Source organism: Xyrauchen texanus, chromosome 35, assembly GCF_025860055.1.
Source record: "Xyrauchen texanus isolate HMW12.3.18 chromosome 35, RBS_HiC_50CHRs, whole genome shotgun sequence".
Taxonomy (NCBI): domain Eukaryota; kingdom Metazoa; phylum Chordata; class Actinopteri; order Cypriniformes; family Catostomidae; genus Xyrauchen; species Xyrauchen texanus.
Window position 1 is genome coordinate 21,640,613 of NC_068310.1, and position 16,643 is coordinate 21,657,255.

General features: G+C 38.2%; 1 protein-coding gene across 2 annotated transcripts in view; it reads left to right on the plus strand.

The window, feature by feature from the left end:
- The first annotated feature begins 574 nt into the window (after positions 1 to 574).
- Positions 575 to 16,643, plus strand: part of LOC127629228 (agrin-like) — a 393,795-nt gene continuing 377,726 nt past the window's right edge. For both annotated transcript variants that reach the window (XM_052106358.1, XM_052106359.1), the window contains exons 1-2: positions 575 to 938; positions 2,094 to 2,355. In XM_052106358.1, the coding sequence (XP_051962318.1) occupies positions 738 to 938; positions 2,094 to 2,355 (463 nt within the window). In that variant the 5' untranslated portion in view covers positions 575 to 737. The remainder of the gene's footprint in view (positions 939 to 2,093; positions 2,356 to 16,643) is intronic.

Genomic DNA, 16,643 nt, shown 5'->3' on the forward strand with positions numbered 1-16,643 from the left:
ACATAATCGTGATTGCGCATTCAATAAGAGACACTAAAAACAAGTTTTAGTTTGAAAAGATAATTAATATAAAAATGCATTTAATAAACATACAATAAATACGTGTTTTATGGTTTAAATGTTGATTAAACTCTAATTTTAAATAGTTGTTTCAATAGTGTTAATCTGCTTTTAATGATTTGGTCACACTTGACATTGCAGTCTAATACTAATCTACAACATGTACTTATATGTAATTATTGTGTGGAGTTGCTTGTAATTGCATAGTTATTACAGTTCTTGCAAGGAGAGCCAGATAATGCCCAGACTCATTCCATTTCTAACTGTATCTAATTTTCATCCTTGGGTGTGATGTTGGGTACTTTACGTGTCTGAACTGGCGCAATCTCTCCAAGGGGTGGCGTTTTACACCGGCTTCTCTTCTGCTCTTGAAATCACCCTCTTCCGTCGGTTTTATCGGCAATTCAGATTGCATGCAAATGCCCTGTGAAACGAGCGTCTGAAAGGGGGAGGGAGGGGGGCAGCGGCTGAAGCGCATTCCTCACTCTATTCTTCTCTCAGTCTCAGCCGGCTGATGCGTGCCGCGAACACTGAGCGCAGATATGCCCGCAGATCGCAGTGAAGTTTGACAAACACACAGAGCATCGCGCAGTCGGATTATTCTTTACATCAAACTTGCTGCATAACTTACCTTGCTGTAGAGATCGTGACTTTCTCTTTTATCCGTTTAGTTGACCATGGGCTCTCTCCGCAGTAAAGCGTTTTATTGGCCCGTTTGGCCATTAGTTGTTGTTTTTGCGCTTTTAAATGCACGTTGTCATGGAAGTTGTTCGGAGAAGGAGCTGGAGAAAAGAGAAGAACAGGCGAACGTAGTGTTAACCGGGACTGTAGAGGAGATCTTGAACATGGATCCGGTGCACAACACTTATTCCTGCAAGGTAAGACTTTGACATAGAGCCACAGTTCACATGCATCAAACTGAAAGTAACATGGTAGATATCAACATCCCTCTGCATCAAAAATCTTAGCTTGTTATTCTATAACTGTGCTCAGTTTGTGACCCTGCCTTATAAATGTTCTATTTACCTGTTAGACATTGAAAAGCCACTTTTTTCCCCTCCAAAAAATAGTTGCTATATAGGCAGCTCTCTAGGTTTGAGCCTTATTTTAAATACTAATGCACTGCACTGTTCAGATTTCCAAAATAAAATGACAGAATTGTAGTAAATTAAAATACTGCCAGGATATGTGATAACCTGGTCCTAATAGGGTTTTCTTGGATGTGGACATTCAGTTTGGCTACTTAATTAAAAATGTCAGCCTGCACAGTCCTACTTTGATCCACCTGAAATGTGATCTTTCATACATTTGGAACCTGAACCGGTGCAGTCAATTGATGTCCTTTCAATCTCTATTAGTGCTTCAGGTTCAATTATCTTCAATTACCACACAATTATCAAGTTATCATGGAATGCAGTTATGCATATTAAAGTCTTGGAGAAACGAATAACTAGGACATAAAAACAGCGTAATAAATGTCTACTATTAGCAGCACAAGAGGAACATTTGTCTGAAATTGTGGCAATTCCTGCTGTCATAATTCCCAAGTCCCCATTCTTCATTAATGACAGCATACACATTCCGCAAGTTTGTGCAAAAACCAACGATTCATGTTATTCCAACATGATTTGAGAATGATCCAAAGTTTGTGCTTCCAAGGAAGCAAGGAAATCTGACCTTTTGTACAAAGACTTAACACGGTCAGTGCCACAAATTTACTTACATTTGATTAGTGACCTAGAAAGAGTGCAGGATTGTAAATATTTCTTATTCATTCTATGTCGTAAAGTTTCCTTGTTTACACTTTTTCCCAAATCCTAAAACCCAGTTTATTTCTAGTTTTAAATGACAAAATAATCCCAAGACATTTGTGATTATGAAACAGAAACTTATAGTTGAGTGCAAACTGAAATTTCTGTTGCAGCCAGCGGTGGATGTTTAATATATTGACTTTGATCTGCACGTAATGGTATTTTTCTAAAAATCATGTTGGCCTCCCTGTCCTCTGTCCCTTGTCCCTTCCTTTTCTGCAGGTAAGGGTATGGCGCTACCTGAAAGGCAAGACAATGGTGAACGGAGAGGTGCTGCTGGACGGAGGGAACAAGGTGATGATCGGTGGCTTCGGGGACCCCCACATTTGCGACAATCAGGTTGCCACCGGAGATACGCGCATTTTCTTTGTTAACCTGGCCCCTGAGTACATGTCTCCGAGTCAAAAGAACGAACTGATGCTCAACTCAAGCCTGATGAGGATTACTCTCCGCAACCTGGAGGAGGTAGAGCACTGTGTGGAAGGTAAGAAGCATTCTCCTAAATCAGTGTAAATGCATAACTCACGTCTGCTGACTGAGATTAATCGCCGACTGTGTTGAGATTTAATGGTTAGGAAGCTCCCCTGGATGTGACCGCAGTTCTGATTGCAAATGCAGGTGCTGTTTTCAGCTATACTGCATAACGTCCCATACCTAATGAAACAGTTCATTTTCTGTGACTGTAACAATTACATTTATGCATTTTATCCAAAGAGATCACCTTGTTGTTGCTAGTGTCATGCTGTACCATCTACTATCTGTCCCAATTATTAGATCTGCTGTTGTTACCTCAGTGTTCCTCAGCAGTCATTAATGAAGAATTATGACTGTATAATTAACATTTATATTAACCCAGCCATTGTGGCTTCTGAAATACTTTCCAAATACAGCTTTTATGTGCTTCTCTTAACTTGTTATTACTGTAGCTGGCAAGACTTATTGCATTTTTTGGGCCTCACGGCCTTAAAAACAAAGCATATCATGTGCGCTGTCACTTTAACTTGAATCAACTGTTGGCATTCAATGCTCTCAAAGGAAGGTGTGTCTGCTCACTGACTGAGAACCTCCATGGCCTCAGACTAACCTGAGTGAAAGTCCAAATCTCTACCACCTTGAGGGTAATCATTTATAGAGTTGGAGTTAAGATACTATAAACTAACATTAGCCCTACTCACAGTTTATTCCTAAAGCCAGAATGTCAGAGGAAAGTTTGGCTCAGCAGTAAATTACATCAAGAGCAGAAGGAAATGCACTTCAAGAGAAAATGAATGAATAAGACCTGTCTGTGGTCCAAAATGTTGTGACTTTTCAAAGGAATTTTTGTTTTATTAATGAAAAGAGTAAGTGTCCTGTCAGTGCTGCTGGATGAAATACAGTGGTCATCCTTCCATTATAAAAGCTGTCTCCATGAGATCTTTGTCCATTTTGCATATTTAGTTTCCATTAGTGCATTACAATGCTGGCCACCATAATCAATGAAAATGCCATCCCAGATGTGTATGACTTTCTTTATTTTACAGAACACAAACAAATAATTTTAGAAGAATATTTCAGCTCCATACAATACAAGTGAATGGTGACCAGAACTTTGAAGCTCCAAAAAGCTAAGGGAGCATACAAATATTCCATCCTTTTTTTCTGAAGTGATCCTATCGGTTTTGGGTGAGAAATTGTGTCTCCCTGCCAATCATGATTTCAAGCTCGATTACGCTTCCTAGAGACATCTAACACTCTGCGCATACATCAAGCACTAGGAAGTGTAACCGAGCTTGAAATCATGATCATGCCTAGAGACTGCAAAGGCAAGATGTACAATTACAGTCTGCAGAGTTACATTTTGGTCTGTACTCACCCAAAACCTATTGGATCTCTTCAGAAACATTGATTAAACCACAGGATTACTTTTATGGTACCTTTATTTGTTTTTCGAGCTTCAAAGTTCTGGTCACCATTTACTTGCATTGTATGGACCTACAAAGCTGAGATATACTTCTAAAAATCTTTGTTTGTGTTCGGCAGAAGAAAGAAAGTCATACACATCTGGTATGGCATGATTGTGAGTAAATGATGAGAGAATTGACATTTTTTGGTGAACTATCCCTTAAGGTCACCGAACAATCTCGATTACATCCATTTAACCAAAATCCAAACTAAAAACAAGTTAAGAATATAATCACCTATAAAGTCCAATGCACATGAAAGCGAAAAACTGTATGCTAAACATAAAGAATCACATTACTAATTATATCATCAGATCCCTGCTGTGTCCAAACCCTAAAAAATGCACACTTGCCTGGGATCCATCCCTCTCAAATGCTCTGACCTAATTGATCCTGTCAATTTCTGCACCCTTTCTGCTTGACAACAGTGTTGCAATCAAGAATCAAGTAACAGAATCAAGCTCAAAAACGAACAAGCTTCTAATTTTCCTTCAAGGCACGGAACAGTCCTCTGTTAACCTTTCCTCCTGACAGTACTCTTCATTTAAGAGCAAAGCTTTTTGGCACAGCCTACTACAGAGAAGAGACTGTCTTTTTTTATTGGCTGCTAAAATCTTAAAAGGTTTGATGAGGGTGCAGTTTAGTAGAGGGTCACAATTTACATTTGCAGAAAGAGGGGCTGTGTTAGGCCACTGAAAATAAATGCTGGTCGGGGAGATGAGAGACCATGTGCTTCATTTAACAAATTTGTTTCTTTTTATGTTGTAATGGGATTTAATCTCTTTTAAACACAAGCTGTTTTTTGCAAATAACAAACAGCTGCGCTTAAAATGGTTTACAAGATTGTTAAATGCACAGCGTATGAATTCTAATACTTAAACGGTCAAGTCTATAAACACAGAGAATGTCCGCACCAAAGCATTCAGCAACAGCAGTTTTGACCTTGGTTTTGACATGGGGAGTCAAAACCAAGTACATTATAAACCTGGCCTTGAATAAAAAGTGCTGCCCTGAAGGCTGAATGACTTGGAATGGAGCCTAATGGTGTTTATTTTGTGCGGGCTAAACTGATTTATGAATTTGGTGTTATCCGTCAATTATTTAATTAAGCATGACTCTTCAGTGAAATGTTTATTATTTCCCCTCTTTGTCACTGTTTAGTCTCCACATTTTAGACCTACAGCATAAATGAATAAGAGAGTGTGGGTGGGGTGGATAGAACAAGGCTGTACCTGTCAGCCTGCCAAGTGTATCCTCTCCTCTCTTCTCACCTCTGACAGGTTAGATAGCACTGAGAAATAAAGAGATTCAAAGCTAACATTATGTCCAAGCCAAAGTTTTTTAAAGAAACAAGAAATGCTGTGTTTTTAATGACAAGATTGGGAGGAGAAAGGTGATAACAAGAGAACTCAAGGAGAAATTTTCAATACAAGTGTGGACTGGAACGCTGTGAAGCAAAGCTTAGAGGAGAGGCCTGGAGGCATCAAGTTCTCATTCCCACCCAGTTTGCTTCACACTGACACAGACCACTTGGGTTCTTACAGGAAATCTCTTTGGTGAATGCGATCATTAAGTAAAAATAAATAGCCCTATTTGCTTGCTTATTCACATTCAGTAAAGAGGCATATGCTTTTTAAAGCTGAGGTGTGTATTGTCTGCATCACAAAATGGAATTGCTCAAGTAATCATTTCATGAACATTTCGTGAACATGGAAACATTTTGCCAAACAAAATCATGTGCTTCATTACATGTTTCCCTGCAGTTTCCCAGTGAAATGTCCAGTGAGGGGCACCAAAAGCGAGTACAATTGTGTTGGAATCAGACAAGGTTTGTAAGGTGAATTTTAGATGAAGGTTTTAATGAGTAAAACATTTAACCTAAAACTTTAACCCAAACCTAACCTAAATAACCTAAATAGTGTTCTAAAAGCAAACGATAGGTGAACAAAATAGACATCCTTACCCTAAATCAACACCTAAACCTAATCAAAATTGTCCTAAAAGTAAATGTTACAAGAAAAGCACATTTTATGAAGCAACCATGTCATTTTGTGTAATTTTTATGACACTTTCATCTCACATGTCAGCTTGCGCACTTGGCTGGGCTCAAACTGCGGTTTTCCAAGTACAAAGTCCAACACTCTCACGCCTCTTGTGTTAATTTTACCAGGGAACTGCGGCGAAGTGTAGAATGTGGCACGTAAAAGTTAGTTTACTAAAATGTAGGCTATGAGACTAGGTTGATTGTTTTACAAAAGATTTCATGAACACTTCTCTCATCTTCCACTGGTCGAACAGATAGTCCCAAACTCATGCAATTAGTTGAACCTATGTTGCTGTCTAGTACTAGATGGTATGCTCATACAAACAGAGCAATGTCTTGATAGCGCCACAGGGATGGCTTGCAGCAGTGTTTTCTCTCACAATTGTCTATGGGTTATTTGTATTTCAAAGGCATAATAGATGAGTTTGAGACTTTGGCATTGCTTGTTAAATCAAATGTTCTTCTTTCTGACATGTGTAGACTTGTCGCTGTGACAGGTAAAGGATCGTTAATGAGGCAGCGGGAACCGGTTGAACGATCAAGACACATTTTTAATGCATTAATTAACTTAAAGAATTAACTTAAACAAACATAAACACACACAGCGTGGCCGTGTGTGTCTCTCTCTCTTAAACTGGCATCTCCAGCTCCCCTTTATCTCTCTCTCCCACTGATGAATTGACTCGTGCCCACCTCCTCATCACAGCTTTCAGTGTTTCTCTGACTCTTTGCTTATATGGATGCTAATACATTAAATGGCATGAGGGACAATATTGGAAGCTTGTGCTGCAGTAAGGTAATCATTTAAACGCAGATGGACCTGTTTTAAATCATTGTGACAAACAAAGCAAGTATTGCTGATCCTCTGAATGGGATGAATGAGGTCAGGCTAGCTATAAGACATGGCTGAAAAATAGCTGAAATGCAAAAGAGGATGAGAGAACAGTTTTAAAAGTTTTAGTATTTCTGTATCTGCAAATATCCTGGGATTTTCACATGGAACAGTCTGTACAGTTTACTTAGAATGGTGCCAAAAAAAAAAGGCGACATATGGAAACGCCTTGTTGATGAGAGAGGTCAACGGAGAAAGGACAGACTGGTTCAAGCTGACAAAAAGGCTATGGTAACTCAGATAACAACTCTGTATAATTGAATAGCATCTTAGAATGCACAACACGTCGAACCTTGAGGCGAATGGGCTTATAAAACAGTAGAGGACCATGTCGGGTTCCACTTCAGTCAGCCAAGAACCAAAAACTGAGGCACCAGTGGGCACAAGTTCACCAAAACTGGGCAGATAAAGACTGGAAAAACATACAGTAGTCTGATGAATCTCGATTTCTGCTGCAGATGATAGGCCCACTGCAGCCTAAATAAAAGGACAACTCATATAGTACCTTCACACTATCATTGGCAATTCCAAAGTTCAGTGTAGTGCTAAGAGCATCACCTTCCTGCAGGACAAAAATGGTCATGGTGGTCTGTTAAATTTCTTTTTCAGCTTCATCCCTCTGGCCAGCCTAAATACATACAAGTACAGAGAGCGATTGAGGGAGAGTGGAAGGAAAGGAGCACCTGAGTATGCCCATAGCTGCCATGGTCCCTCAAGGGCTACACAATGTTAGACTGTATGAGAACCTCAGAGAAGTTGGCACCCCACATAATTAAATCAACAACAATATACAATTTGTTGGTGCTGCAAAAATATGTACTTGGTAGATGTACTTGATTTCAAGTCAAGTCAAGTCAAGTGGTTTTTATTGTCGTTTTAACCATATACAGTTAGTACAGTACACAGCAAAACGAGACAACGTTCCTCCAGGACCATGGTGCTACATAAAAACAACAAGGACCAACATAGGACCACGTGAGACTACACAACGAAATAAAATACCTATATAAACTACCTATATATACCTATATAAAGTGCACGTGCAAACATGTGCAAAAAGTACAGGACAGTACAACAAATTACTGACAATGAACAGGACAATAGACAGTGTAGCGCCGATCAGTACTCAGTAGTGCAAAAAGATGACAGTTTCTAAAAATGTAAACATAACATTCTATGAGATAATGTTCTATGCACATAGCAGTTACAGAGGTAGCAGACAGTTATAAAGTGACAGTAATTAAAGTGCAACTCAGGACACGTGTGTGTCAAACCAGTCTCTGAGTATTGAGGAGTCTGATGGCTTGGGGGAAGGAGCTGTTACACAGTCTGGCCGTGAGGGCCGTGATTTGCACCTGTGTCTGCCGTTAGAACAAACACTATAACTCTTTAACTTTCTTAGATATAAAAAAAAATACTTTGGGGAGCTTTCCACCCCATATCATCTAAATCACTCCAAACCAGTGTCGTTTCGCAAATTGAGCACAAACAAACTACATCGGTTTGGAGAGATTTGGATGATATGGAGTGGGCAGTGATGTCAATTTAATTCAAATGCATCTAATACCTGATCTATAACTTCAATAATGTCCTTAATTTTTTCACGGACTACTGCATGTTTGCTTCTAATAACCTGGAGAAGCTGAGCGCTGTTTATCAAAAGAGGCAAGAAATCTTGCTTGTAAAGGATAAAGTTGTGATATGTGAAAATTCTGCATTTGTCTTTGTAAGAAAGAGATACAGACAATAGACAATGGAAAGAAGTAGATACTACTTTGAGAAAAGCAGTTTCAAAAATACACAGAGCACTAACCAACAAAAAGTATAATTAATGCTTGTGCAAAAATGTTAATTATTGATGCAAGCCATAGTTTCTGTATGACTCTGCTTTTACCTCTTCTTCTTGAAACAGTGCTGGCCATCGTTCTTGCAGTACCTCCAGACATGATTGTTTTTCTCTGTTGTCTCTCCAGCTGCAAGGGATGGCATATGGTTGGCCTCACCACGTAATCTAATTTTTTGGTTTCAATATTTCTTAAAATGCATAAAAGACAGTGAATGTCAGACAAACTCAAATTATATTTGTAATAATGAAATAATATAACTTTGATCACATTATCAACTTAATGTGACCACATGTAAAGATTATTTTAACTGCTGCTACAGTCCTGGTTGTTCTTCTAATCTTTGAATTTTAAATAATTTCACTGTTAAGTACTTTCACCATCATTTACTGAACATGAGCTCTGTCAAGTGAGTGTGTGTGTGCGTTTATGAAACACGGACACCTGTGGTGTTGCTTTGACTTCTCTGACAAGTCTTCAATCAAATGACTCAAGTGATTTAAAAAAACAAAAAAACAACAGCTAGTCATAATAATTTCACTTAAACATATGGAAACAGAGTTAACGATACACTCAAATTTATTTTTATTATTACTTACCAATTTTGTGGAATTATCACACGCTGCCCTCATGCAATAAAACAAGATGGTGGACAACAGGAAGCCGAACATCTCAATGTATGGTGACGTCCATAGTCATGTTGCTTAAAGGGGAATGCAATATTTGTAATTTGATTTAAAAAATTGTTTTACATTACACTAACAAGACTTAGTAACTTAATAACAAAAATGGCAAGACAAAAAAAAAAAAAAATTATTAGGTCAGATTAACTTTAAACATTTATTTAGAGTAATGACAAGCCATATGCACTTTTTTCAGTGTACAATCGAAGTGAATGGTGCCAGTCCATAAACTTAAAAATAGGCACTGTTGCAAAAGTATAGTCACAAGACAATAATATTATACATGTTAAAATGTTTTACTGGTGGATTTATAGGATTTACCTGCGATGCATCATCATGACAAAAAAGTTAATATTGGTAATATTGGATATAACTTTACACATTAAAGGTTAGTAAGTGATTTTATCACTCTAAGATCATGTTAACACTTAAAATCAGGGCTTGACATAAAATGTTTGGCTCGTTCACTGTGGCTAGTGGTGTTTCAAAGTCACTAGCCAGTGTAACCACTTAGCATTTTCACTAGCCAAAATCACTCGCCCCACAAAAACGGATAAAGGTAACTAGAGAATTTAAAAGCGTGCATTTGTTTGGACATTTTTATTGTGTGAGAATGATATTAGTTTAGCAGGACAGAAGCCTAATGATTTAAGTAACCTTTAGAATATCTGAAGGCAAACATGGCCAGTCAGAACAGGAGTAGAATAGAACAGGAGGAAACATTTTTCAGTGATTTGTCCATAATTCATAGAAGTCCAAACATTATACTCCATTCAAAATGGTACTGGACTTGCTCTCATAAAAGTTTACTATTGTTCCTCCATTGTTTAACTGTCGCTTTTATAATAATAAGGCCATAAGCACATGTAAGAAAATGTATACAGTACATTTAAACAGAAACCCAGCTTTCTCACAGTAAGCCACATTCTCGCAATTTCCCGCTTTTCTTCTGAACGTACTGACAGAACCGTTTGCTCAACAAATGTGATCAACTTATGTCCACACTCAACAGCGCCACCCAGTGCATTCGGATATAAATGTGAGTTTTAGTTGGTGTTCAGGATTTAATATGCATCTCACTGCAAATGTGGCCACCAAAGCAAAACTAGTATTTTTACTTTTCGAATACTTACTGCAAAACAAATACTCAAGTATTCGACTACTCGTGCAAAACAAGTATCTCTATTCAAAACGCTGTAATTTTGAACAATCTGTGTACAATTTCTACTGGATTGCGTACGTTTTGAGATCTGTGCCGCGATATCAAGGAAAGCCTAGTTTAATCTAGCATAAGATCAGCTCTGCACTATTCTATCTCCTTTAGAAAGCTCCCAGTTTGGAATGCCCAATTCTCAATGCGCTGTATGTCCTTTTGGTGGCGTAGTGACTCGCCGCAATCCAGGTGGCAGAGGACAAATCTATGTTGCCTCCGCGTCTGAGACCGTCAATCCACGCATTTTATCACGTGGCTTGTTGAGCGCGTTACCGCGGAGACATGGCATGTGTGGAGGCTTCGTGCTATTCTCCACAGCATCCATGCACAACTCACCACATGCCCCACTGAGAGCGAGCCACATTATAGCAGCCACGAGGAGGTTACCCCATGTGACTCTACCCTCCCTAGCAACCAGGCTTAGGAGACCTAACTGGATTCACTCAGCACACCCTGGATTTGAACTCATGACTCCAGGGGTGATAGTCAGCGTCTTTACTCGCTGAGCTACCCAGGCCCCCAGAGCAGGTCACTATTGTTTTGTGCGAGTAATGAAAACCAGGCTTCAATCATGCTGCATAAAAGATATGCCAGCATTTCAGACAAGAAGAATATTTATTGCTTGAAAAGCAATATGTTTATAATTTAATTTGCTTCGTTGGCCCAACATTCACAGCATTTTAAATGCAGGAAATGTCAACCGCTAAATTGCCAAGTAAGAGTGACAAAGTTATCCATCACTGCCGATTTCTACCCGCATTTGTCAGGTATGCGGTTTTAATGTTAAACCCTGCATATAATGATAACACCTTGTGGCTATACTTTTGAAACAGTGTGTATTTTAAAGCTAATGTACTGGCCCCATTCACTTCCATTAAAAGCATCTTAGCATAGACATGAGGTTTTTAGTTTTTTGTAGAGTGTTGTTAAAGCCTCGTTGCCAGTAGTTGACCAGAAATGGGTTTAAAGAAAGATTCATTTGTGAATCTGACATCACTAACATTAGAATATATGACCTTGTAAAGGATTCAATGGAATGGAGGAGGCAAGAACCGGCTTGACAATATAAATAATAGTTTTAATGATAAACTTAAAAGACAACATAAACACACACGACGGACATGTTCGTAAACAATCTCTCTCTCCCGCACGATCCTCTGCAGTCGACCTTTATCCCTCTCAGGAGGCTTGATTAGCCTAATACGGGACCGGGTGTGTAGGATCACGACCCGGCCCCGTCCTCCACCCTGTCACATTCCTCCCTCGTTCTCCCAGGCTGGGGAGCCCCCAGCATACCGTACACCTACTACATAACTCTACTATGGCGTATCCCTCCTCCTTCCCGGATTTCGGCACCAGTGTAAAGCAGTCAATGGAAAGGAGGACCAGGTGTGTAGGATCACGACCCGGCCCCGCCCTCCGCCCTGCCACAGACCTGCTGTCTTTTTATCAGCTGCATTTGTTTCAACTTCACTCTTCTGGATGCCAACTCAATCCCAAACAAATCCCTCCTCATTTTGCATCAGTGAAAATCAACAAACTGTTTTTTTTGTTTTTGCCTCCTCAGTTCTCTGCCCGTCATGACAGCAGACTGGTTCAAGGGGCCTTGTTCAAGTTGAGCTTTAGCCTAAGGACTAATAGCTAAGGGTCTAGAGCTGTGACAATAAGTGTTCAGGTCTATCCAGCTCAGGTTTTTGTGTGTAAATGAGGCAGGTTGGGAAATAAGAGTAGCAGTTCTCATGTAGTGAGGGCTCCTAAGACTAGGCCTTTAGGAGCACTTTCTTTTGACTGTGGCTGTTTGTGTAAGGAGGAGGCCTGGCATGCCACTGAATCCACATTGCACGAAGGTCAGCCCATCTGCACTAAGCCACGAGCAGGTAATAATTAATAGATCAAGCATAATTGAGGTGAAAGATTCCTCCTCCTATTGTTAATAAACTTAGCATGAGAATCATTAGAGAAGGGGCTCTCTCAGAATGGGACTTTATAAAAATGCACTCCTGTGTTATTTCAGGCTGATCTCCCTGAGCCAGACTTTAGCCCTGGGATTTCCAAATGTATTTTATGAGATTTTGGAGACCAGTCATCTGTAAATGGAACCAAAAACCTGTCGGCAGTACAGCACAAGTATCGTTGGGCTGAATGCTCTACTGGAAATTACTCTGATGTGTCACGAAATTACTATGACGACTTGATCTTAGTAATAGAGTGGTGCTGATAGCTGTACGTGGGTGTGTACTGTATATTTGGATGACTTGCCTAAACAGGAAATATATTAAAGGAATATTTCACAAAAAATGGAAATTCTGTCATCATTTACTCACTCTCTTTGTTCCAAACCTATGTGGCTTTCTTTCTTCCATAAAAAGGAAAAGGTGAATTTTAAAAATGTCCTGGCCCCCTTTTCAAAATAACGGAAGTGAATGAGAACTATAACTGTCCATTGGGCTGTATATTGATACTGATTTTCTGATTCTATTTAATTCCGATTCACAAGCTCTTGATTTAATTCGATTCTGATTCTGTTTCGATTTGACATTGATTGATTCATATGAGTATATTTCTAATGTTGATAATTATACAGGTACATTACAAAAATATAAAGTTTTCTAATTATATTTGATTAGTTTTATCATTTAGTCATGTTTCAGCTTTTAAAAAAATGATCAAATCCATGTTTTCTATCAATAAATATGATATTACATTGAATACAGTATATTTTGTTACACGTTTGTTGTTTAATTGGATCATTTGTTATATTTAAGTATTTATATATTGTAAGTATTTTGATTTGTTTAACTCTTGCTAAAAACTTTTAGTCAGTTATGTAAAAGAGAGAGACTCAAATGGCGTTACCTCATTCGTGCTTTTTATTATTAGAAGTAAATGTCAACTGGACTTTAAAGAACAGAAAAAGTATTAAAAGAGATTATTCAATGCCAATTTAGTTGCGTGGATCTCGTCTTTGGACACATGGAACTTTTTTCTCGCAACACAGTGCTGATCTCCTCTACTATACTACACAATAACAGAAAAACACATTTTTAGTCATATAGTGCAAAATCTGGTTGCATATGTCAGCGATTTTCTCTTATTTTAGTAGAGGGTTGCGCGCAGAGTTAAATAGAGATCTCAGGATTTAAGAATCAATATAAATATTGTTCAAATTAAGATTGTGATGCATCATAAAATCAATATTTTTACTCAGTCCAAATTGTCAAGCTCCAAAATGCTCCAAAGAAAACACCATACAAGTATCAAAATAAGATAAGTGGTCCAAATATCATGTGCGATGTATTCGAAGTCTTACAATAAATTTGTGTGAGGAACACATTTAAGATGTTATTCGCTGATAATCTCTCCTTCTTTTAACCATTGAGATAGGATCATTGAATCAGTGAGCTGAAGATGGTGAAGATCCATATGATTTGTTAAAAAACCTTTAGACTGGTTTTGTGAACTGAATGATATGACTCGAAAGAAAAAATATTTATGAATCGGGCATCGCCACGTCTCTCATGAACTCTCATGAGATAGGCCAAGGAGAATTAGGACAGATGTCAAGATTTTCAGTGAATTACAACTGGGAAATGATTATATTGGGATCGAGTGGCTTAGGACATTCTTAAAAAATGCAGGGAGGTTTGGAACAACATGAGGGGATTTTTAACTCTTTCCCCGCCAAACACGGAATTTTCCGGGTTTTATGAAAAAACGCTTCCCCGCCAAACACGGAATTTTCCAGGTATCCGTGTTTTAGGTGGTATACGGTAAGAAAGACCCGCACGCATGTTTTGAAAGAGTACGCAACTCTTTGATCAAAGAAACAGACTGCGATCGTCTCAAACGTGAAGTGGAACACCATACTAATACTAAAGCACTTGTTTGATAAAAATGCCTTTTTCTCAGCTTTTTGTCTGTAATGTTGTTTTTGACAAAACCTACCTCTGTTCAAGTGGCAATAAAAAAAGAACAAATGAAGATAAAATAAAATTGTTTTTTTTGCCTAAAAGCAGAGGCTCAGATCTTTATTGTGATATATAGCATCTTCATATATTCATGGAAGAAAATATTCTGCGGGCCATTAAATTTTAGCGAAAATCGTCAAAAACCCTGGTGGTGGCTGGCAACTTTTTTAAAAAATGCTGGCGGGGAAAGAGTTAAACGAACTATCCCTTTAAGGTTTGTAGATACCAGAATTAGACAAACATTTTTTCTCTTAACTCATTTAGTACTTATGGCACGAGAGGAGGCCAATGTTTTTGGCACTTTGCTCCCCATTAAACATTAGATGGGACACTCAAGCCCATCACATTATTACATTTGCCTTTGCACAAACACCGTATGGGAAATCATGGGAAGGCATTTTCCGGTACATTAATTTCCAGCACGGTGTGTCGTTGGGACTTCGTCTGTGGAACATTATTAGAGAAGAACTGGACTGAGGGGGTGAAAGTTGGAGAGAGAGAAAGAAACTGACATTGAAAAGATAACTCAAGTACCAAAGGGGGCCAAAGGGCTGAGCATTATACCTGGTTGCCAGCTATCTAGAGTCTCTGGAGTTATTACATTTGAAGATTTTAATTAAAAATCTGAAACCTATCCTCCTGCTTGGAATACTGATGAAGATTTGTGAACGAGACAACTGAAAACAAAGGAAGATGAACAGTGTTTTGTAGCCCACTGCTCACCTTTGTTTCACTTTTTATCACCCCCTCTTTCTGTAGAGAAGAAGAAAGTTTGTCTTGGCACCAAGTTTGGGTTTGTGTCTAGTTTAATCTTTCCAACAGGCATCAATGTTTAAGCAACACATGTACGCATCCAGAATGATTTCATTACACATGATTTTTGCAGGTTGTTCAGTTTACTTAATTAAAATGAATTAAAGCAACACAATTCTAGAACATTTTGTCTTAACTTGATTTCTTTACTTTCTATTCAATTTAATTTTTAAAATTGTTTTTTTTTTTTAAAGTTTTTGGAGTTACCATTGTGGTGAAGATTGGCGTTTGTTCTTAGGTTAAGGATTGACTCCAACCTTCGGTAATTTTTGATTTGAGAGCTGTTTATCTCTATAAGCAGTTGCAATCAAACTGAAATTTAGTTGGACCAGCTTGACAATTAATTAGATCCTATCTATTAAATGAATTGAGGTTTGTAGAACTAGAACAAGTTAGTTCAAACCAATTCTTTTTTTGTTGGAAAAATGTAATGTTAATTAAGTGGAAATGTTATCCTCAATTTTTTTGAGTGTAGTTACATTTTTTTGTAAGTAATTTTAAACCTGTTAGAAGGTAATTGTTTGCCTTTTATTACACATACCTTTGCATTTTAATTGTTGCAATTATTCTCTGAATGAAATATCCAAAGTACAGGAAAATGTACAGATTGGGCTGTAACTGTTTGGTAGAGGTTTGGAATTACTTTTATAATACCTGTACAAACATGATCGAGTACTTCCTGTGAGGAGGAAACATTAAGTTGGTAAAACATTCTAACCAAGGCGGCTTACGCTCGCGCCGTATGTCGCAACTCACTCGCCATCTCCCCCTCTGGAGTCAGCAGCGAACGGAAGTTACGACAGTAACCAAGTCGTTTCCTTTTTTTAATTTCATTATATTCTATAGACTAATTTTTATTTGTGCCTAAATTTAATGTGTGGGCCAAGTAAAGATTGGATTAAAAGCATTATGCTAATTGAATGGTCATGGTGTAAAAGTTTAGAAAAAATTTGCAGAAGGTGGAAAAATCAGGGAACTTAAGTATGAAGACAGTTACTTCTACAGTATAGCCCTGAAATTATTCTGAGATTGTGCATTGATGAGAAAATAGAGTTCGGTGCAGCCTTCTTAAAAATTAAGACGTTTTACAAAGCCCAGGTTTTTTCTCACACCAATAACTCAGTCTGGTTTAAACAACAACAAAAACAATACAAAGCAACAGAGTAAATGTTTATTAATTTCAATGTTTTAAGAGCGTTTAAAACTGAGAAGGATCTATAGCATGCAGGAAGACCACCTGTCTAGCTAAAATGGTGGTCAAAAGTTCCAATTTTACAGTTTGTTTGTGGGATGAAGTGGCCCATGGTGGAAAAGGTTTTCATTTGGAATGTCCATATATGTGAGGTGTAAAACACAAAGAGCACACAAAGATCCA